Below are 24,988 nucleotides of genomic sequence, written 5' to 3' on the forward strand. Positions count from 1 at the left end.
GCAAGGGTTTCGTTATTGAAAGTGGTTGTATTTTACATAAACTTACATGAGTGGAAAGTTATAGTTAAAGTTAGTGGAAAGATATTTTAGCATAGAAAACACAGTTAATTAGCCTCCATGTTATCACAAGGACTTTAACAACATTCTAATGATTTATTTAATTTTTTAAAATAATAATCGAGTAACATGTGACCTCCTTATTAAATATCACAATACTGAAAAATTAGTGAGAGAACTTAATTTTCTTGTTCCTGTGGTCTTCAGGAAATTCAGATGACACAACTTCCTGTTGACTTGTGGAATAGTCCAAATATTTCAGTATAGGTAAAATAATGTTTTTTAAATGATTAAGAGCTTTTATTTTTTTTATTCTAATATTATATTATATTATATTATATTATATTATATTATATTATATTATATTATATATGCATATAGGTTGCTGAGAAGGACACTTTGCCTATGTTTAAATATCATTTAAATATCATCTTTACTTTACATATATATTTGTAAGAGGAATATCAGTGGGAGAAAAAATGGAGTCATGGAATCACCAATAAAATCCTGGATTTTAAAAAAAAAAATTGGAGAAAGTCTGAGGTGAACATATATGAAAAAAGCCTGTTTTTAGCAGTCTGAAACCACTCTGAAATGAATAGACCCATGGGTCTATAAAATCAAGTAAAGAATTTTATGATGTACTCTAAATCTGCAAAAATGTACAGCATGTATTCAGTTTTCCAAATAATGTTTCTGTTTATCTTGGTTTGCATTTATCTCTGGCCTTTCCCACACCCTGTCTTCTGTGACAAGCCAGCTTTGCCACTGTGTGTTTATCAGGCCACCACTTGCCTCTCATCTGCAACACCTCGAGTCTGTGTGATTACTCCCCCAGGCCGACTCACTCAAACATTTGTTTGAATTACAAAGTGCACGGTCAAAGACTGGCCATGCGGCTCCTTGGAAGTAAATCTGGAGCTGCTTTCAAGTCTAAGGTGAGAGGCGTGAAGAGATGCCATGTCAACCTGCGCTGTCTTGATGGGACGGATTTCTCTGAAGCTGGGGTAAAGGGGGCACCTGGTGATGGGCAACACATCAGGGGCAAAAGGGGAGGAAGATGAGTTATTGCCCTGTGGAGTGGGGGGTTTGGAAGGGTACAAGCAGAGGCACGGTCCTCCGTTGAGTCAAATTGAATAAAGGGGAGGATAAATGAGATCCAGATCTTCCTTGGATGCCTACAATGCTGTTCCAATTAGCAGGCTGTCTGGTTCAAAGGCAAGACCTCGATACACTTCTGCTCAGTATGATCCATATCTCATTACCTCCCCTTATGACTTTCACCTTCATTATCACTCTGCTACCTTTTTATCTCTCATTCTCTCAGATTTAGATTTCAAGAACTTTGTCGGTGCATGACCACATCCGGTTAGTGTTTTGGCAGATGTTTCACTGAAAATACAAGTGAGCAAAAAAGACATCATAAAATTCATTTCTGCCATAATCCCTATTGATTATGTTTTTTTTCCCTTCATCCTCTACATTGTTTCTTTACTCTTTGTATTTTTTAAAATATTGTCACATGTATTTTCCCCTGTCTGTCTTTCTCCTTCTTATAAAAAATAAATAAATAAATAAACGAAAATTAAAAAAAAAAAAAACTTTATGTCTTCAGATGTGTGGTTAGCCATGGGTTAAAAGAATTACATTCACTTATTAAACCTCTTTACTAACTTTTTACTAATTCTGTTCTTCTTTGCATGTTCTCTTTTTTCTCTTACTCCTCACTTGTCTTTCTGCCTTTGCTCTGTGTTCATGCGTTACATTAAGCAGATAGCCGTCATCGCTCACGCAGTGTGACTGCTTTACTGCAGATGTCCACCCACCACTGTCATGGCACCTTCAGAGCGTGCAAGTGCAAAGCTCCGTGTAAAACCACATTTCTTCTGCACTTCTTCTCATCTCTTTTTTTTCCCTAACAGAATTAAACCCTAAGTATCATGTTTTCCAGACACAAATCAGACTTAGTTGTAGACTTCATGGTGAGAATACTCATTTAATTCAAGGCTGTGCTTAAAATAAAACTGCAGATTTTGCAGAGAGTCGCCAGAGATTTTGGCGAGCATCTGTTTGTTTAATACTCAATAAACCCATATTGCATCAAAGCGTGTATTGGCCGTCGATCACAATGTCCTCGTTTAATCTCTGCACATGCGGCTGGCGTTGCAGAAACATTTTAATCAGAGTCTCACTGGCCGCTTGAGTGCTACCAGACCTCACATCTTCCGTCTTCCTTTTTCTCCTCAGTCCTCCTTTCCAAAGATAACCCCTGACAGGTTATATTAATGAGCTTTTATTATTCTGCCGATTGCTGCAGCTTTTGTCAGCCTTTCGAAAAGGAAGCAGGGGGAGATAGCAAGAGAAAGAGAGAGACTTCTTTCCACTCCTTTCTTACAGGAGATCTCAGTTCCCTTTGATTCACTGCCCAACACTTTCTCCAGGAGAAACTGCCCCACAGATGTTCCTCCAGAGACTACAAAGAAGGAGGCCTTTATGAGGAGCGAGTCTATTTCGGGTCCGCTGCGTTTCCAAGCTGTGTGGCTTTGAAAGGTGCAGGGCCTTCTCATTTTTTTTTTCTACTGAAGTTCTGTTTTCATTCTTTCCTGATATTTTTAGATTAAAGCCTCCATTGTAAAGACAAAAGCAAGGATGTAATATTTCATGACAGTGTTGACTTGTGATCATCCAGCCCGATCTAGGCAAAATAAGACTCCTGGCATTAATGAAAATAGGGGAAAGTGAGGAAATTTGGTTTCACAGCGACTCTATAGCAATTACGGCCCGAATAGAGTCTCTGTTAGCAAAGAGACTTGGAAATTTCCCTGCATTTCACAGGTTCATGACTGAATATTGGCAGAACTCCCATGAACAGGGGATGAACTGAGACTTTGTTGCACCCTGAGAAGCTGCATTCTCAGGGAGAGGCTTTAGCCCTCAATATTATCTTTAATTAAGTGCCCAATCCCCTTTAAGAGCTGTGCAAACAGCTAATAAATAGGGCTGACTAAGGCACACAAACATTCTCCAAATCTGATGCTTCGAAGAGTGCACAGCCTTCTCCAGATGTTTTTTTTTTGTTTTTTGTTTCTGGATGATTCCATTGGGCTGGACCTAGAGAAAGGGACCCTCAGTCTAAGCGTGACATGAAGCCTGGACCTATGTGCAGGAACTCAGTCTGAGGACTATTGTCTTTCAACACTGACTTGGGGTTTGGAGGCAGGGAGTGGCGTACTACAACTGAGGTCTATCCCTGAGATATTTTGACCACCACCGGATGCTGGACTGATCCAATGAGGTACAAACACTGATCGACAGTAAGAGAAGGCCACAAGGATCAAGCCCTCATGGAGTGTTACAAAACGTGGCGAGGACACGTGTAAAGTGTTGCAGCTTGCAGGGAGGATATAGTCTGCATTTCGTTGCCTGCAGATCTAGCACATGTTTCTGGGTTTAACGTCACGCCAGACAGGTGTTTATGCTCAGAAGACATCTTTATGGTGAAATATCACAGTTAAGGGCTGCATTTTGTCTGAAAGGAAGAGTGAGGAGAGAAAGGTAAAAATGAAGAAGACTGAGAAAGGGAAGAAAAATTAAGACGCTCAGTTCAACATGGCCTTGATAAGATGTTGGGAAGAGTCCAATGCAAAATATATATCCAAGCACCAAGCACCTGGTTATACTCTTCATTAGTGGCTGAAGATACAACACACATGAACCAGCACAACTAAATACATTACACACAAACACGTTCATTTAGGCAAGGAGATTAAAGATGATGGGAATCCTTGCATTAGGACATAGAGCTGTAAAAATAGGCAACTGACTGATCATCACTTCCCATTTCCTCAAATCTGTAAAGAGTTGCCCTGGAATGCACTGTTACACTATTGCTGATGGTCATCACACATGCATGTTCAGCACATTTGAGAAAAGAAACAATTTGCACTACCAAGAGGTAGCAATATTGTGTACTTCTAGTACAAAGAAAAACAAAAAAGGTAGTAAATAGTGCAGAAGGTAGCGCTGTTACCTCAAAACTCTTGCTTGGCTTCCTCTGCGTTCTCCAGTTTCTTCCCACCTCCCAAAAACATGCCAGTAGGTGGATTGGTTATGCTAAATTGCTCCTAGGTGGGAATGTGTGGTGATGATTGGTGCATGGTGCCCTGTGATGACCTGGTGTCCCTTCCAGAGTGTACAGTATACCCAGTGTTCCTAATGACTCAGGATCCACCATGACCCAGACGAGAATAAAGTGGTTTCTGAACCAATACAAAAAATAAGCACAGAAAACCAAATGTGTATATCCCAAATGACATTCCTGTAGTATGTGTGTTGGAATAGTACGCTACCTACAAGTATTAGTGTCTACAGCGGTATTATTTTGACTACTTAACACGGTGTTACACTGGTTGACCTATAGCTAAATGAACTAGCTGTTTGAAGTTGTTTGAACAGTCTGCTCAGTGATTTCATAAATATAGCTGATATATATCAGATGAGTAGTTGAAAAAAACCCACAGACCTCTAGTGTCAGTCACTAGAGTGGGAATTAAAGGGATTAAGGTGGACAGACCACAGAACTATGGGAAAACACTGGCCTCTGATGCCCTGATGTCTCAGGGTCCTTGTATGGCTTGTGGGTTATTTTTATTTATATTTTTATTTATTTGTTTGTTTGTTTAGATAATAAAATATAGGATAGGAACTTATGGGGACATTTGCTGGTCCACATAAGACACTTTTTTTTTTTCATTTAACTATGTACAGAGATACATGGTTCAATGGGGAAAACCCATAACAATAATTGTGTGTGTGTGTGTGTGTGTGTGAGAGAGAGAGAGAGAGAGAGAATGAGCATGCGAGAGAGAGAGAGACCGAGAGAGAGCGAGAAAGAGACAGAGAGAGAGAATTATGATGAATATTCAAATGAGTGATTCCAGCTGCTGCATCTTTGCAGCTCACCGAGGAACTCTCACTGTCCTGTACTGAGAAACGTAAAAAAAACAAACTAGCAATATGTCACTTGAAGACTTCCAAGTGGCCTCTTCCATTTAGATTAGTTACACTAGCCACAGTGGCTTATTACTAATAAGGAAGTATGTGAGCTTGTCCATCAAACACACACTTTACTTCCATTACTAACATTATAAATATCACTTTCAGCTACTTCATTTTAAAACCCAATGAAACTGACTGATGTTGACCCTCATGGTTTATATGAATAAAACAGGACAATCAGGGCAAAGTTGGAGATCAATGGAGAGCAATGCACTGCTGATCATTCTGAAACACAGGTTCTTCCTCTTGAGTTCTTCCTTTTTACGATTCTATGAAACTACCAGAAAGGGGTTTCCCGACAGAAAGCATACAAAGAACCCCAAAACTAGTCTCTCGCTAGCAGGTAAAACTGTGCTGCAAAAGACAGGACAGACTAGAACTAGAAACGAGCTACCGATAAATACGAAGGAAAACACCTTGATAGCTCAGTTGATAGAGCATCAGACTTTTAACTTCTTCAACTTCAGCTAAGCTTATTGTTCAGTTGGGTGTTTAAAATGATACTATATAGTAGTTAATAAGAATTATTTACTAATTGCAGTGGTGCAAATAGAAAAAGGTATGGAGATATGAGACCCCTGTGAGTTTAAAGGGTTTATTCTAAGGGAATAAAGGGAAAAAAAAAAACAACAACATAAGGTGTCTCAGTAAGGTGTTGGGCAACAACCAGCCTCGATTCTACAAGTCTCTGAAACTGTACTGGAGGGATAAATGCCATTCATTCAAAAGATATTCTTCCAGCTGGTGTTGTGAAGATAGTGGTGGAGAGAGCTGCCTGAAATCCCACAGGTGTTTAACTGGGTTGAAATTTGGTGACTGTAAAGGCAAGAGCGTATGTCTTACATCATTTCCATTCACATCAAACCATTCAATGAGGCCTCATGTCCTGTCAATGGGGGCAGAGTCATCTTGAAAGAAACCACTGCCAGCAGGATAGAAATGTTTTTAGGATAAAGGTGATCAACAGAAGAAGAACACTTCTGTCTGTGGGGACACGTGGACCCACGTGGGCCAGCAACCATATATATATATATACCCCCAAAGCATAACATAGCCCCCAACTTTCCCTTTAATTTGTCAGTTCATTTGTATCAATCAGATATTAAATCCAAAATCCACTCAAAAAATGGTACTGTTCAAGATTTCTACATTTTTGTTTAAAATTTGTTTAAATTTTTTGTTACTTGCCGTACAAGCAATGCAAATATATCCTCTGAAGCCATGGTTCTCAAAGTGGGATCTGTGAAGCATAGGCAGGGGTCCATGCATTTTTTTTTTTTTTTGTTACAGTGATGGAAATCACCATCCACCATTATCATACTTACTGTATTTCTTTAGTTATTACCTTATTTGACTGGTCACTTTGCTTGACTGGGTTTAATCCCTAAACTTCAATAACTCAAATATAAGTAGGCATATAAAAAAGGTACGTTTAAATTTGAAGGCCAATTATAATAAAAATGTGTTCTGTGCATTAAGGATTCAGGAATAAAAAGCACATTTTATCAAACATTATTGAATTAAAAAAAAAACAGCCTAACATCTGAATAGTTGGATATTTATAATGGTCATAAAATAAATCTGTTCTGAGCCAGTGTGTGAAATTTTACTCATTCATTCATTCATTCATTCAGTCGTTTTCATTCAAAATTCATTCAATTTATTTTACTGTGAAATTGGTCCCTGGCTGTAAACTTTTTTTTTCTTTCTTTCTTTTTTCTGTGAGTGTAGCAACACAGAAGTTTATAAGAGAATATTTGCCTGGCAAAATAATAATAATAATAATAATAATAATAATAATAATAATAATAATAATAAAATACAAGCGTATTGCGTTTACAATATGCAAATCTCCGGGTTTGTAAACATGCTGCAAATAGTGGATTCTTCTTTAATCACAGTATGGTTAAAATGCTAAAATTCCAGGCCCTCATCCAGGTGTTTCAGCTAGCATTAATGTGTTAGCTTTAGCATTAACCAGTGCCAGATGTGTATTAAGCACAAGCTTCATTTATAGCAGATCAGAGGAGCCTAATCTGAGCGCCAGGTCTGGAGTCTTGTTTACGGAGCGGAGCTGTAATTAACATTGGGACGGCTGGTTCTTGGGAGAGGGAGACGGGAGTTGGGCGCAGGGGGCCCAGATTACAACCACATAAATAATCAGCCTCAATTCTCACTGCTGCTATCACTGCTACAGTCTGGAGCTGTGGAACTCCCACATCCTCTCTACAGAACAGATCAGGCACACACACCCACACACACACACACACACACACAGACACACACACTAACTGACCTGCTCCTACCCCACTGAGACAGAGGTATTTTTATTCTCAGAGCTGATGTTTTAAGGATATAGAGTCCATCCTGTGCTGTGATATTCAGTAAGGAAATAGCCTGAGCTCCCTTCCTTCTTCTTCTCTCTCCCATTTCTCTCCCATTTCTCTCTCTTTCTCTCTCTCTCTCTCTCTCTCTCTCTCTCATGATTAGGCAAAGTTTCCACTGCTCTTATCATTTGCCATCACAGTCACAGTACAGTTTGTTTCTCTTCATTTCATTTCAGCTTTCATCAATCTACTCTGTGCCGAGCCAAAACATTACGCAGCTGCTTTTTTTCAGTTTCTCTAACCTTTTTTTTCATGAACTGAAACTTACACTGTCTTCAGTTAAGCGTAAACTCTCTGTGATAGTAGTTAGATCAGCTACTGTTGCAAACTAGCTGACAAAGCCTGTGTTTAAGATATAGGCTACAGATAAAAAATGCACCAAAATATACAGGTGTGTGCGTGTCTGTGCATGCGTGTGTGTGTGTGTGTGCATGTGTGTGTCTGTGCGTGTGTGTGTGTGAGTGCGTGGGTGTGCATGATTGTGTGCACTTGTGTGCCTGCGTCTCACATTTACCTTATTTTACATTATTTCATTTACAGCAGTTGAATTTGATTTAGCAGCTGCTTTGGTAAAAATTAAACAAACAAACAAACAAACAAACAAACAAATAAATAAATATTGTCAAGGAGATTAATTAAATTTTATACAGTTATTCAGTCAGTTGTCTGAATAATAGTTTTTCATTTCTATATTTTCTATTTTTTATGCCATTTTAATATCTAATTGGAATTTTGCGCGATACTGCACAAATACCTCACAAACATGAAAACAGGCTCTGTGTGGGATTATGTAAAACATTGCAATTTCTTTCTTTCTTTCTTCGTTTGCTATTTAACTTCATTTTTATATTATTTATTCTTTGTATTTTAATTATATTATATCTATTTCTAATTTCATTGTACAAAGAAGCTGTGTATATTACAATAAAGTTCTTGAATCTTGAATAAGTGATTTACTTGTGAAAGAAAAATTCTATTAAAATGAAATTCATTAAAACGAATCTCCGCAGTATTGCTTTACATTTGAGAGATTCTGACATTAGCTCTAGATAAACTGGTCTGAAATCCTTCTTTTACAGGAATCATATTTCCTGTATCTCTATTTGTAGTGTAATTGAATGCAGTGAAATAAAAAGTGTTGGCTGACATGAAGAGTGAATTTTGCTTTGAGAGCAGCTCTGGTAGAAAATGTGTTCTGAAGCTCAACTGTGCCCTCTATCAGCAACCTTCCACAACTACACAAGTCAAATACACACTGAAGAATAATCACACAGGCTTCTTAAAAGTTTTTAGAAACTGATATCAAAGAAGCAGGGCAGTGTATGAAAAGTCTAGCAGAGCTAAGACCTCCCTCTGTCTTAGGGGAAAAAAATAAATAAATAAGTGTAAAGCTCAGTTTTTGCCATCAACATATGGCTTAAAGTAAATTATTATTATTATTATTATTATTATTATTATTATTATTAATAATAATATTATTATTTTACATTTGTGGAACCAAGAACAACCAATGGTCATAACTAAAAATACACAGAATAATATAAAGTAAAGGCTGGGGCTGATTTCCTTCTAGCCCAGACTGTAGATTCATGGAACTCATAAGTCACTCATTAGTGTTAATCATTTTTCATCAATTACACATGGTGAAATGCCCCTAAATTTGGTGTTCACTGAGTAATTTATTTACGCCTACTTAAAGAATTAATGCCCCGTCAGCAGTGATTGAGAAGGTACACACACCTTATATACTTATATACTGTATAAATACAGTAGCAGGTGTAATAACCATGAAAGAGGTGGATTACTTTCTTGATCACTGATTTCTCATGATGGCTTTGGACTAGAAGCAAGCAGACAAAGCAAACAATCAAAAAGCTAGCTGTTAAGCATAGCTTTTTTGTTTGCTGTCCTTGCTGATTGAAAAAGACATTGATTTTTGATGATAACAGACTGGAAACAATTGGAAACATGAATGGTGTTTCTGTTTTTCAATGAGTGCATGTGCATGCATAATAGATTTATGCCTATGATGAAATCCCATGCTATAATGCTCAACCCTCGTGGTTATGTAAGACTAACACCATGCTGCTGATAGGAGGTCTTTCAGCCTTTAGTACCTCATGTCCTTTTAATTAATTTGAAATTACAAAATAACCAGGAAGCCACTATGAAAAGCAAATACGGATGTAATTATCTTAATGGCCCAAAACAATGAACAGAGCAGTTGGAACAGTACTAAACTCACGAGCATGTGGTTCACAGGCAGCAATGCAAAGAAATCCATCTGCAAACTTTATTATAATGTTCTTCTTGTGTTTGTTATATAACACTGGCTGTGGTTCTGATGCTTTACAGCATGGGGAAGAATGTTGTGGGGTATTTGCCAGGGTGTTCACAGCAGTGCCCCTGCAGACACACACACACACACACACACACACACACACACACACACTAAACCAACTCCGTCTTCCTTCTTTGAAGTTCTATAACACTGCAAAACTTTTTTGAAAGGCCGTCTCTTGTTGTGTGTTGACTTCCTTTTTCTTTTTTCTCATGGTACGATTTGAGGAAAGAATAAGACAATACCCCAGCTCCGACATCTGATGAACTGTATGTTTGTTCGGGCATGGCCACGTCTGTTTCCGGTTTCACACATTTGTTTGTGCTCTAGGGAGAGGGGGCCAAAGAGGTTAAAGGAAAAATTCACCCTGAATGTCTTGCATGTTAATCTTAAGAATTAACGTGTTGTCATCAGTGGCATCCAAGATTTATTTTGAATGAAATTCTGAGTTGAGTTGTTCTTGAGTTTTAGGTCTATTTTCCCTCTCCTACGTTATCCCTAATGCTGTTTGACTACCTGCTGATAGTGGCACCAGTGGGATTTAGCCCTTGCTTCATCTCTACCTTAAAAGACCAATGCAGCAGCGCTTTAGTCCTTTTTCTGTCCAGCTCTCTCACCTCCTCATCTATACACTCTGCTCAAACAGATCAGCTTCCAAAGCTTCAACTTTAATACTAACACCACCATCAACACCACTGTGCTTTTCATCTTGTCAATCACTAACTAGCTGAGCCGAGTCTCTGCAGTAACTTTCGTATAGCTGCATTTCACCACATTACACTAATTGCACATTGGATGTCTCATTAATAGGACATAGGACATGACGTTGCTGGAAAATTGTGTGAGAAAAGAAGGTCTTGCTCTTTTGCTTTTAGAAGCTAACAGTGAAATCTGACTATCTCTTATGTTTGAGATTGCTGAAAAGCTTGTTTCTTCTATTAGACATCATGGGAATTGCACTAGCACAGCAAACAGCTGCAAACTTCTTACATGAATGATAAAAGTACTGCAGCATCCAACAAATTTGCACCGGAATCACAAATATTTGAATATAAACACATTTCATGTGTGTCAGGGAGGAGGTTTCCGTTATCACTAAGACATCTATGGAAACACATAACCCAAATAAGAACATGTGTATCAGCAGTGTCAGCAAAAATGACTAATTAGCTATAGTAGCTCTTTAACAGCAACATCCCCTTGATCCCCTATGAACTTACACAAACCTTCGGTCAAAGGAGTTTTACAGGGTCATACAGACATGCACGTGTTAAGAATTGGACACAGAGGCAGATTCAGATGCTAAATCTGCCACTAAGCTGGACCACAGAGCCCTCTGGTGGTGAAGAACGGTCACAGCAGCCGTCCCAGACAAGGGATCAATAGTGCTGCTTTATTAGATCCAGATTTGACCGTCGGAGGCCACAGATGAATGAGTTTTGTAGTCTGGTGAGCGGCCGGCGTTGAGTTCAGACTGTCAGACATGTCTGGTGGGGGTTTGAGGGGAAAGAGAGTAAAGGAGGGGTAGGCCTCAAGGCAAATGCCAGAGAAAAAGAGTGTGGTACGGTAAAACCCGAGAGTCCCCAAGCCGCTTTTACAGAAACAACACTCTCTCTCATGGAGTGGGCGGCAAGTGAAATGAAAGGTGACAGAGTATTCATTTCAGATGCATTTTTTTCCTCTTGAAGCTCTCACTAAAAGCCTGGTGAATGATGAGCGCTTACCAGATTTACTGAAGGGAGGTAATTTTCAATTTTCTCCATGTGCAGTTCAGAATTTTCTGCTGAGGGATCATTTTTTTTCTTCCTTCTGATACTAATAGATTCCAAGACGGATGGTTCTGTGTTTCACTAAGAGCTTGTGTGTGAGAAGAAAGAGATTCTCTAACAGAGGCGACGAAGGTGATATAGGATTAGGTGTTTTAAAAAATACAATATAAGAGATTGTAATTGAGAAAGAGAGAAATTTTCTTATATCTGGTCCACAACACTGTTTACTAACTGAGTTTATGGTCCAAGTGTGACATTTATTCCATAGGAATAGGAGGTAAGACTATTTAGCTAGGGATTAAAAGGCTGAGTGGTCAAATCCTAGGACTGCTGACTAAGATGTAAGTTTTAATTTCTCTTCTTCTTTCCAGACTGAGCAGTGGGAGAACTGGAGCTGCAGGGTGTGTTCTGTATACCAAACATAATTATATAGTGAGCATAATTTAAGTTTTAACTACATTCTAAGCTAAAGGGTGGTCCATTGAGCACTGCACACCTCAGCATCAGAGCTATAATATTAAGCCTAACGGGGCATCTGACATCATATTAAGTCATCTACAGCCTGCAGCTGTGATGAGCATCTCATCAGGTGGTTGTAAAGCCGTCTGTTAATTTATGTGGATGCTAAGCTCGTAAAATGGCCACGGCGGTTTAATTTTAATACTTCCCCCTGCAATTTATTAGGACACACATGAGCAGACTGGATCCTTTTTCCAGGCTCTTCTGACAATTCATAATACGAGTCATGAATCAGGAGAACTTGTGCTTAGCTGTGAAATGGCATGTCAAGTTTTAGGAAAGAGTTAAAGGAAAAGAGAGAGAAAACTCGATGACATAGGCAAACAGCAATTCTAAGTCATTATTAATGCAATGCTAGTTTTGCACTTTGGTGGTCAGTGTTATAAATGAATGCATTGGTCTCATAGAGGTGACATGATTGCTGGGCCTGAACTCAACCATGCTGGATTTTTACGCTGTTGCATGTGGGCCTTGACAGGGCTAGCGTGAAAAAGCGATCCCGCCCTGCCTTCCCTGGTGCCGCCGTCTCATTTCCTCATCCCCCCTGGAGAGATGAGAATGATCTAGAGAGCAAGCTATCTCCATCTCCTCTTCATCTCTCCTGCTGTCTCGCTAGTTCCAGTTAAATAAATAAGACATTAAATTGGATGGTCCATGCCTTCATTACCACAGAGGATCGATGTAATCAGAGATGTCTGTATGTTACGGCACATTCCTAAAAATATTTTAGGGGCATGTCCCTTGAGGTGGTAGTGGGACTTTGAAACAGGCTATAATGTTAATGCCAGCATAATTGTATATGCTCTGAGGATAGAAGAGTGCTAGTGAGTGCTAGTAATATGCCAGGTCTTTATCTTTCAGAGGTGTAAATCCCTCTTTAAAAAACTTTATGCCACTTTATACCTTTATATATGAATTTTCAAATCTTATTGGTCAGAAGATGTTGACTAATTTTCTATAACATCAGCTCTGACAATAACTCCAGCTTTACAGATTTATATTAATGGACTTGCTCTAGTACGTTGCCATTTTTACAGTAACAACTCATCCATTGGGACTTGTACAGCAGATGCCCCAGATCATCTAAGAGCAATAATAAAAAATAAAAAAGGAAAACGTATAATTATTAAAAAGTTGAAGCCTTCTGTAAGATTTTTACAGGTATGGAAGGAGTCTCCTATGTCAGTGCTTTGTAACATTCAGTAAGTTTTCTGTCTTCAGGACAGACCTCGTTGCACTTTCTAGTTTGACTCTAACATGACAAGCTGAGATTTTTGTCTTATAAACTTATTAAAAGAGGCTGGTGAGGGAACAATTATTTACAGCTGCTATAACGAAAGTGATAAGAAGAACAAATCAGCTCAAGTGCCATTTAATTAGTTAAACAAAAATGACTATTTATATGATGTTATGTAATATATAATAACATGAACTATTAATTATTAATAGTAAAATTGTTACTCTGCTTTTGCGTTGAGCTGCATCACACCACAGCACGCCCTATCAGGTTTTATTCCTTACTTAATGGAACACATATGTATGCAGTCCTAGGGTGAAACAGCTTTGACACTAATAAGGCATTGGAACTGGACAGCTATGAAAGCGAAATATGGTAGCCTTGTTATTTAGCATGCTAATTATCCTGCAGATCCTGTTTGTTTTGCCGTTTTCCTCTAGCAGACTTCTGCATGGAAATGTTTGATCAAAGGTTTGATGTGAAACCAGCAATTAAAATTTGGTTCTGTTGAATTTTATTTATAAAGTGCTTTCAACAATAGACATTGTCACTAAGCAGCTTTACAGAAATACTGCTCTCGATCTACAGTAGATCCCTAATGAGCAAGCCAGAGGCGACAGTGGCAAGAAAAACTTCCTGAGACGGAATAAGAAAGAGAATTTGAGAGGAACTAGACTCCAAAGGGAACCCATCCTCTTTTGGGTAACACTGAATAGTTCAAGTTATAATAACTGCAGCATAAAGTAACAAGAATAAACAAATTCATGTGTGTATGTCCCAGTGGAGAGATCCAGTAACCTACCTACCTCTAGTTATCAGATATGTTTCCGGTCACACTAAGATGGCAATTTCCTGCTATTGTTCGAAAGAATTTACTTGATCTTGGTGGGAAATGCGGGTACAAACTACTCAACACAGTATTAAAAAAATGCTCATATACAGTACTAAAATGTTTTTTGCTGTATGTTTCTGAAATTGTGCATGAGTTCATTGAATTTCCATTGCATTATTCGATGATTGTGTTTTTATGGTCAATTATTTGTCTATGACTCCATTGTCAGCACTGAAACAGCCTCATTAAAGCAATGCATACTGAAGCCAATGCAAAAAAAAAAGAAAGAAAAAACATAATTCCTGGCTTATTACTGAAATGTCGCACATGTGATTAATGAAACATCTACATGTCACTAATTATTTCCATGATTTTTTTTTTTATATTAGGTCAATTATGAAATAGAGAGTACACTTTCTGCTCATTGGTCTTTATTATAGATGAGAAATATAATAACAGCTTGGAGTCTCATAGAAGAGGTGAAGATGTGCTACTAGATGTGCAAAGTCCTGATCTGCAACAACAATACACTACTTTTACACTGGAAGAAAAAAATGTGTTTAATTCTCCTTATTGAAAGAGAAATAAATTCTCCTTATTGAAAGAGAAATAATGATTGTTGTGTGCAAGTTAATTAGAGTCTTAATTAGAGCTTAGGGAGAAAATTAGAGCATTCAGACAAATGTACATTGGAAAGGCAATGCAATACAGGGAACTACCGCTTCTACACTTCTACCACTAATCACACAACTAGTGAACAGGACGCACTTTGTTTTATCTTAGAAGTCCAGCAAACATTACATCATTCCAACACTATGCTGTTCAGAGGCTAATCTTTAAAAAAATAAAATAAAAAAAAATGTGTTAATCCATCTCAGGCAACAATATCTCATTTCTATGGCCGCATTTAACCCTTAAATGAGTAACAGGGTTGTTTTTTTTAGCACAGAATGATCAAATACACAAAATGTGGTTCACTATCTTCCATGCTATTGATACGAGAACATTCAAATCATTTACTAAAAATGAAATGTACCTAAAATTTAATATACTTAATTATGAATAAACTTAATCATTTACTTCCAGTATATAACTGTACTTTCAAAGTGTCTTTGTCAGTCAGTACCACAATATCATTGAAAATAAAGAAAAAGGAGTGAGGACATTTGCTTCTTCACGTAATCTTCAGGAAATTTGGAAATTCAGATGACGTAACATGTGACTTGTGGAATATTCCAAATATTTCATAGGGGTAAATGTGCTCAGGTAACAGGGCTGAGTGAATGCTGGGGAATTGTAAATGTTTATTTGTCATAAACTGTAATGGAGACTCATGGAAAAAGATATGTTTCAGGAATAAGATATTAAATGGATTCACACATTAGTGCAAAAATACTAAGAGTTTTGGAGTATGCACATAGGTTGTTGTGAATTGTTTATATATATATACATATATATATATATATATATATATATATATATATATATATATATGTGTGTGTGTGTGTGTGTGTGTGTGTGTGTGTCAACGATATTACAAATATATCTGTAATTTTTGTAGATGTTTATGTTAAGCCTTCTGCATTAAAAAATGAGTACAAGCATCTCTTCCCTGATCTCAAACATCTTCGAAGCTGGAACATCTGGAACAAGAAGCAAAGGAAACATATAAAGTTCAGAAGAATTTTGGCAAGTTCTTCAAGATGCATGGAGCAGCCAATCAGCCTTGTGTGACATGTTAATGTGAGAGATTTCATACAGTTTTAAGCGCAAAGGGTTATAGCAAACAGCATTTGATTGTTTTACTATTTACTGCTTATTATTGCCATTTTTCTGCAATTTGAACTTTTTCATCTATTATTTTGCACAGTACTCTATATATTGTACAGTATGTTTTTATACATTAACACAGCTAATTTGATTCCATTTTTGCAGTTTCTACAAGCATGCCATTTGTTCTCTTTTCTCACATTATCTTAATAATATATCATCCTCCATTTTCTCCCACATGGGCATGATAATTATGAGCTTTTTTATATTAAAATAATATTAAATTCCATGTGCATGAACTAATATCCCCATTCCCATCCCGATCTGAATATCCCAGCAGCGCTGCTCTGTGCAGCCGACCTTATCTTACAAAACCATGTTCTCTTTTTCTCCTGTTATGCTCAAGTTTCCTGCTATTCCCTTTAGGCTTTCTGTTCCTCTGTGCCACTTTTTTCTTCTGTCCTGACTTCTCATATTTATCCCGGTCTAATATTTTTGTTGGCCTCATTAACTGTTGCTGCCATGCTCCAGTGAGAGACTTCAGTCTGCCTTTATTTAGGGATAAATATGTATTTGATCTCAGTCCAAAATTCATATTTTATTCTTTAGAATGCCTTTATTTTTATTTATTTTTATCATTTCTTTAAGTGGTGATAGGGAACAGGAGAGAAAGAACCTTCTTTAAGTACAATACAAGACTCCTGTTTTGCTATAATATGCATGCTGGGAACTAGCGTTTAATTTATTTGGGGCTTACTGTTATATGCTTTGTGTTTAAAGATTTATTGAGGTTGGTTATGGTTATTTCAGAGACTCTGCTGCAGTCTTCAAATAATGCTATCCTTCAGGATTTCAACACTTATTGCAGCTTTGGGAATTTTGCGGTGTATGATTCCTTCTTTTGGTTAATGTAAGTTAGAAAATGAAAAACCACAAGCTAAATATAAAGCTTCTCCATCACTACAATGATAGTAATAGTAGGCTAAATACATGCAGTATAAACATGCCTATGTATTATTATTATTATTATTATTGTTGTTGTTGTTGTTGTTGAATGTATTTTGATATGTACAGGTATGTGATATGTATAGTTATTTGAACTGTATATATTGCATTGTATTGTCTGATATTTATTCAAACTGATTTTTATTTGACTTACAGCTTTTGGCTTTGTCTCTCTTTAATGTACAAAACATCGAAGTTCATGCACTTTTGTGTCATGCAATGATGTTTTTAACAAACATAATCATTATTATTATTATTGTTATTGTTGTTGTTGTTGTTACTGTTTATCATAATATATACTCTAATTGTTATAGGCTCTCTCTTTTTTTTTTTTTTTTTTTTTTTTTTTTTTAATTATAAGGATGTGTCACTTAAATGTGATTTTATTGTTTACAGAAAAAGACACCAGACGTGGGTATCATAAAGCTCAGCCCTGCGTAAAGGGGTTTGGGGTTTTAGGGTTTAGGGTGGAGGGTATATGGCCCTGTGTAGGAAATGGAGTCAGTGAAGTAGACAGAGTCCCAATCCACACAGGAAAGAGACAAGTTGTAGCTGATCATTCCAAAAGCACACAACTACAGTATAGGAAAGGACACAATACAGGTCATTAACCACTTTAGGCAGGTAACAGGACATTTAAATACACAAGACGTCCAAAGTGAGATATTTGGACATTTGGTCACATTTGATCAGAGAAAAATTCACTTTTGCACTCGGCACTCTCTGAATTAAAGGCACCAAACTACACTTTACCTGATCAGCTGGAGGGGTCTCATCTCCTTTTGTACCCTAAGTGTGTTTCTTTGACAAGGAAAGGTGTGTGTGGTGTTGTAGATTAACACTTTAAAGGTATATCACTGGTCATTAAGGTCCAATTTTTTATTTACTTTTTTTTTTAATGATAAAGATACATGCTAAAGGTACAAAAGATGCACCAATGATGCAACAAGGAAAGCTACAGTTTGGTGCCTTTATTTCTGGGAATGTGCAGTTATAATTGAAATTAGAGGTTAAACTTATTTGTCCAAAACACTGAAAGTCAGTCTGACCCCAAGAGCCAGCACGAGCGTCTGGGCCTCAGTGCTGATGTGGGACAGGAACAGCTCTGAAATAAAACCCTGCGCGTTATGTTTTTATGGTACTGTTCCAATTTCACTCCGAGTTCCCTTTTTTCACGGTTCAGCGGTCTATAGCGGCTCAAGGGAAGCGCGCGTGCCCCGCTCCTCGGCCCTGATTGGTCAGCAGCGCGCAGGAGCCTCTCCATTCATACGCGCTCTTCTGTTCACGCGCCTCCTCACATGTAACTACTGTCATCAATGGCAACGGCGCTCGCGCAGAAGGGACTAATTATTTTCCATTTGGAGGATAATTAAAGCGAGTGATTAGAGTAACGACGGGTGAGTAGAAGAACAAATGTAGCATTTATTGCAATATTGATTGCGGGGCTGACATGTTATTCATGCGGGACTGGTGCGCACTGACTACCTGTGCGGAGGAGAGATTGTTGAGTGTTATTTAGAGAATACTGTTAGTACTGTGACACTGAATGCGTTTCCTGCAATGCATTGCTCAAGCCCGCTATGCTGTGCACGTGCACGTGCTGACAGAGACGCAGGCGCGAGGGAAACTCGGAGAATCCCGCGGATCGGTTGCGTGATGGATAGCAGGAGGGACGCTGAAAGTGTAACGTTAGAGGCTCGCGGGCTCGTGCACTGCCCGTGTGCGAGCAGAAGCCGGTGGAGTGCTTTACCAGTCGAGCCGAGTCTCGAGTCTCGAGGCGCGTAATTGGCTGCAGATGCGGAATTCACTGCTCGTTTAGGAATGAGAGAGACGCATTTGGGAGAGTTTATGAGGCGAGCCCGAGGTCCTGTGCAAGACTAAACCCTGCGCATTACAACATCTCAATCATTTATTCCGCACTCACGTACAGGCGCGCGCTCAGGTAGCCGAATCCCACCACCGTTTTTGTTTTTTTTTCCATTATCATTATTATTATTTATTTTTTTTTATTTCTCAGTGACACAGAAGGTTTATGAGGTGCAGTGAAACCTGTTGGACTTTTTAAACATTGCACTATTTATCTCTGTCAGCTAAACTTTTTTTTAAGAGTGCATACAGTGAGGCGTTGATGTTAGAGCATGACATTACAAAAAGCAGATTTGCCCAGATATTTATTTATTTATTTATTTATTTATCCATTTATTTATTTATTTATTTATTTATTTATGCATTTATTTATTTATGCATTTATTTATTTATTCGTTTTTTCATGTTTGTTTGTTTTTTATTGTTGTTTTCATGAACTAAATAAATAAATAGGTCTGTTTTTGTTTATTTCTGGTTTGTTTGTTTAGTCCGCCGTTTGATGTTTTATTTATTTATTTTTAAACGAAATGGACGTTCTGTTTATTTTATTTCGTTTGAGCTTCTCTTTTCAGAAGTTAGGCCTGTATCTGGATAAATCTGCATTAGCCTGAAGTTTGTCGGCATTATTTCCGCGTGCACGCTGCGTTACAGTCGTCACTCCCGTCAGAGACAGTCTCCTGACTGAACCCCGCTCCCCAGCACATCTGACCCGCTGTGTCTGAAACGCCTGCCACTTGCTTATGGTGTTGATGTATAGTCTTCCCTTTCTAATGAAGTTTGGGCGGTGTTATTGTGTGGCCGGTTTCCTGTTGTTTGCTCTGTGGCCCTGCACTGATGATGATGCGGTGGCTGTAATGGCGCTGGAGCGCCTGTGCGCTGTAATTGCGCGCTGAAGGGAACGCACAAGAACCCGGCCCCGAGCTGCCCTTTCACCCGGGACTGTGTAAGCTGCACTTATTAAAGCCAAAAGTGCTTCAACATGTGCAGGAGGAAGGCCATGGGACTCAGGGCCTCTCTGCTTTACCTTTAATCTGACCATTGCACTGAAATGAGAAAATAGATTTAATGACTGGGGTCCTGGTTATTACTCATAAATATTAGTAGCATAATAATAATAATAATAATAATAATAATAATAATAATAATAATAATAATAATATAATTTATAATAATAAAATTATTATTATTATTATTATTATTATTATTATTATTATTATTATGCTACTAATAGTTATTATCTAAAATGTGAGCCCACTTCCTTAAATAAAATAAGCCTATGGCTTCCATTTCATTCTAATCAGTTTGGAACAGAAAGGAGCACCAGGTAGCTGCTGTGCGTTTTACAGCCCACTGACACCCACCATGCTGATAATATTCGAAGGATGTTCGTCACGTCACGACTACAGGAAAAGCCATTTCATACCTCTCCTTAAGGAGAAGTGCAGCAGGATATCAGAGGAGAAAAATAATATACTAATAAATAATAAATAATAATAAATTAATGCCTAGTAATGTCTAGAAACATTCAGTATTTGTCTAGCAAATATTATGGCAAAAGGAGAAATGGATGGATACATTATTATTATTATTATTATTATTATTATGTTGCCCACTGCTATCAGACTCCACAACTCACATAGCACACATGAACAGTTCAGTCAGAGTTGTGATGTTGTGCATTTGGCACTGAGGTCTTTGCAGTGTGTATATGTGCAGATATGTGTAGTGTGTGTAATTAGGTGTATTTATTCTGTGTATTATGTCCTGTAGTCTTCTCCTACTGTAGTGCCCCAAATTTCAATAAAGTTCATCATCATCATCATCATCATATTATTATTATTATTATTATTATTATTATTATTATTATTATTATTATTATTATTATCTCAACAGGGACCGTGAAGGGAAAGTCACCCGTTTTTTTGGCCCTTTGTCCAATGACAATGTTTCAGACTGTCCCTGACACTTCATCGTACGTCAAGGTAAGAGATCATTGCAGTCAGGAAGCTTAATTAAAGGCTGCACACTAGTGAAAATATATATATATATATATATATATATATATATATATATATATATATATATAATATATATATATATATATATATATATATATATATATATATATATATATATACTGATTTGTTGGACTTTGTAAGCAGGGTGTTTAATGAGTGTTATGTATTGGATGCAGCTTTACTGAATGATGTGCCTTGGACTCTGTCCAACAAAACTTCAACTCCACCTGTACATCAATGCTATAGTGCATCACTTATCTTCATGCTTGACACTGAAGAATGTTTTGTTATTCCACTGAATGAAAAGGAGAGGGCCTGACCAGTTCTTAGGTCATTTAATGTAATATTATTTTATTTGACACAATGTGGGCTTTCACCTTCCTGTTCTTCTGAAGATGCAAACATTACCAACGGAACACATCTGGCTGTCACATTGCAAAAGCTGCAAATGCTGATGAAATGAAGGCTCTGTTGTAGAAATCGAGTGCAGAGATGACACTTGTCTGATGTTGTTCAGATGAGAAACGCAGCAGGTTCCTCCTGGAAGCGCTGCTGTTTATGCATCAGGCAGACCTCGCTGCTTTTTTTTCTTACGAAAGCCATCATATAGCCTATAGCCTATAGCTTATAGCATGGGTATTTGGTAAATGCATTCCTGACAGATTACTGTCGTTGTTGTTCATTCCCCGAGGTACAGCAAGGCGGACTGCCATTTCTAAAGTCGTATTTATGACAGAAGTAGCACTACAGCACACAATAAACCTCATATATCAAAAAGGCTCTGGGCACTCACGTGCGCCATGAAAATGAAATATCGGGCCTGGCAAAGTCATTCATTATATCTTTACAATCAGCATACTTTCCAGGTCCCACTTGTTATGGTACGGAGACTTATTGCCCCTTTGCATAAGGGATCTTTTCATGCAGACGCTGCGTTTGTGTTGCTCTGTTTCACAGTGCGCAAAAGGCCAGAGTGCCATGAACAGTCCGCCATTTGTTTGAGAAATTGAAATGTCGTAGGAAAATTTTTACTTTCTTAATCCAGCTTTCCCCATTCAGACTTAATAACAAATAGCACTGAAAGAAGGGCCTATATAAACACTAGCTAATAGGATGCCATTAGATCAGTCCTTTGAAGCAGAACTGAGCTGTGAGTATAGATGCATAGAGACAGTTTATGCACTTGAAAGCAGTTGATTGAAATCAAATATGTTGATCATGATTAATCCTTCTGGCACATGTTCTTTGACGATAATGTTGGCTATAATTATTAGCTTAAGTGAAATGTTATTGTGTCACTTCATTAGTGGGAGTCGAACAGTTCAGTGGCTCAATTTCCCAATAACAGATAAATGCGGACTTGGTTGAAGACTAGACTTGATTGTTTGACCAAAATTATTTTATATTGGATTATTTAAATGCAGAGATTCTAATCATCCAAAACAAAACAAAATTCATACATAGTTGTTATAGGCCCAGTCCAGGATCAACTTTCATCATTTATAATAATTTGATAACCCAAATAAAAGTAGCATTAGTTTGATATCGCATTAAAGGTAAGCAATTTGCATTAGAGCAGTAAAATGCAGTTTTTTTTTGAAGTTCGCATATGACCCTTTAAACTGCTGTATGTGGTAAACTCAGAGAGCTTTGGTGGTGCATTATGGTGCAGCTCTATACCAGTTGAAGTCTGAGCTGTAAGAGAGTACAGCAGGCCTGCACCGAGGCGAATGTGGCCCAGGCGCGGTTGAAAACCAGTGTTAGAGAAATATTCGTCTGCACTCGAGCGAAGCCACTGCGTAGCTGTGGTTTTGTTTGGTTAAGGCCAGGCGAGACTCGAGCTTTCCAATAAAAATAAATCTCAAATTAATTATAGCCCCGAGCAAGGGGGCCAGACAGTTCGCGCTTATGTGCAGCAGTCTGAACTCTCTCTCTTTCTCTCTCTCTCTCTCTCTCTCTCTTTGCGTGAGACTGGAAGTTTGAAGCCTAATGAACAATCTGAGAAACGTGATCCTCAGGGGCAGAGTCACGGTTAAGATAATATAGCTGAAACGTTTGTCACAAAAATCTTAATTCGGAGTCTTTCTCTCTCTCTCTGTCTCTCTCTCTCTCTCTCTCTCTCTCTCCGCAGAGAAAATACAGCAGTAAGAACACATTTTGCAATTACCCTATTTAAATAGGTAAGGAATAAAACACCCGGGGGTGTGCTTTTATAGGAAAATAATATAAATGATGGTGGTGGGATGCAACCTGAAGTGTTTTATCTCTCTTATATCACAGCAATATGGGAACAATTTAAATTTTTCTTCATTAATAAACAAAATATCATACATTTTATCAGTTTATAGTTGCATTTAATGTTGTGGAATGCCTGCAAGACGAGTTAGTTCCTGTTATCACTTATATTATAGCAGCTATAAACAGTTCCTCCCTCACCAGCTTGTCATATAACTGAGAAAACGGAAAGCGCGACTAAATCCTGATGGCTTTCCCAGGGTGGAAAACTTACTTAACTGTTACAAAGCACTGACACTGGAGACTCCTTCCAGAAATGTTAAACAAACATCTCCATACACAGAACTTATCAACAACTGTGCATTTTTATATGTTAAATACCAGCATATTTTTTTATTCCATTTTATAAAATTTATTATTAATCATAGATTGTGTTGAGGGTCTGCCACTTTCTCACTATAGAACGAGTGCATTAATATATAAATTTGTGATTTGAGTTATAGCTGGAGCTACTGTCAGAACTGCTGTTAGAGGAGATTAATCGAAACTTTTTGATTAATCAGAATAGAGAATTCAATTAGTTTATTGCACTGGTAGTTTATAGCCATGTAATGGTGTGCTTAAATAATTAATTAAGAATAATAAGAAGAAGAAGACAAAGATAAGGGGGGGATCCTTGTATTATTATATAATTTTTATAGGCTATAAAGGAAAGTAATTAGTTCCTCATACAGACATTCACGCATGCTTAGACCCTCGAGGTCATGCTCTCTATGGTTGTGGGTGTCTAGTAGTAACTATTTCCAAACTTCACCCCTGTTGGACGGATCCCTCCTACTTCAGTGCTTTTCCAATGGCATGGAGCAGCAGTTCTCCCCGCAGTTTGTGGTTGGAGGGAACGGCTGGCTGTCAGGCTGCGGCGCCGCGCCAGATGTTTTGCTCCTTTCTGTGTAAACGGACACGCATCTGTTTACTGGGCTACAAAACATGTTTGTTACCGCTGAGCAAGTGGCGCGCTTTGAGCAATGTCCTACAAATATCAAGATTTACGACTGGCCAATTTAGTGTGATTATGCTTGTTCATAGATTAATTCGAACCTTTCTGTTTTGTATTTTGAAATTATTGAGTATTTTTAACAAAAGGTGAAATTACAGACGTGCACTTTTTTTCTTTCTTATTTTTCAGCTCAGTGGATGATTATGATCTGTGTTAACTCACGTATAAAATACATTAAATTGCTGTTCAGGCAGTGTTATATATATCTGTATTGGCCTGTTGCATCTAAGGAATAATTGGGAATGTAGTCTATTTGTTCTGTAACCAGGTGGCTGAGTGATTTGTTTTAATAAACTACATCTACGCTTGTAGAAAAAAAGGCTACTATACTGTACCTTTCCATGTCATTGGGTTGTTTTTCTCAAGCGTGTACCTTTTGTACTGTTGGTGCATAGAGTGTACGTTTAAAGCTTTAGGTAATTATGGTCCAATTTTTTTTTTAAATTACATTCAAATGTTCATATTTCCATGTGGCTAAGCTACATATTAAAGGTACAGATAAGAGTATCACTCCAGAGACAAGGAAAGGCAGTTCCTTTTTTTCTAAGAGTGTGTATACAGAGGGATATTCTCTCTTTGGTGCTCTTTTATTAAAGACTGTCTGGCAGAACATGTCTTGTCAGTGCACTCAGATATAATTTGGTTTTAATTAAAAGATTGCTGAACACAGCACAGAGGCATGTTTCCTCTGTCATGTGATACTTTGAATAGTGACAGTCTTCATCCTGGCTACTAAAATCTATCACCATTTTGTAATATCTATCACAGCCAAAGAGCTATGATTCAGGGAAAAATGGATCTGGGCAAAAAGCAGGGTGCTCACTATAGGTCTTACTG

At 37.8% G+C, this 24,988-nt stretch overlaps 1 protein-coding gene across 2 annotated transcripts in view; it reads left to right on the forward strand.

Moving 5' to 3' along the window:
- The first annotated feature begins 18,236 nt into the window (after positions 1–18,236).
- Positions 18,237–24,988, forward strand: part of fli1 (Fli-1 proto-oncogene, ETS transcription factor) — a 30,673-nt gene continuing 23,921 nt past the window's right edge. Inside the window, exons 1-2 of one of the 2 annotated variants that reach the window (XM_053234905.1) lie at positions 18,237–18,372; positions 20,735–20,823. In XM_053234905.1, the coding sequence (XP_053090880.1) occupies positions 20,779–20,823 (45 nt within the window). In that variant the 5' untranslated portion in view covers positions 18,237–18,372; positions 20,735–20,778. The remainder of the gene's footprint in view (positions 18,373–20,734; positions 20,824–24,988) is intronic. The other variant, XM_026927196.3, reaches the window with a different exon arrangement.

This window comes from Pangasianodon hypophthalmus, chromosome 6 (genome assembly GCF_027358585.1).
Source record: "Pangasianodon hypophthalmus isolate fPanHyp1 chromosome 6, fPanHyp1.pri, whole genome shotgun sequence".
Taxonomy (NCBI): Eukaryota; Metazoa; Chordata; class Actinopteri; order Siluriformes; family Pangasiidae; genus Pangasianodon; species Pangasianodon hypophthalmus.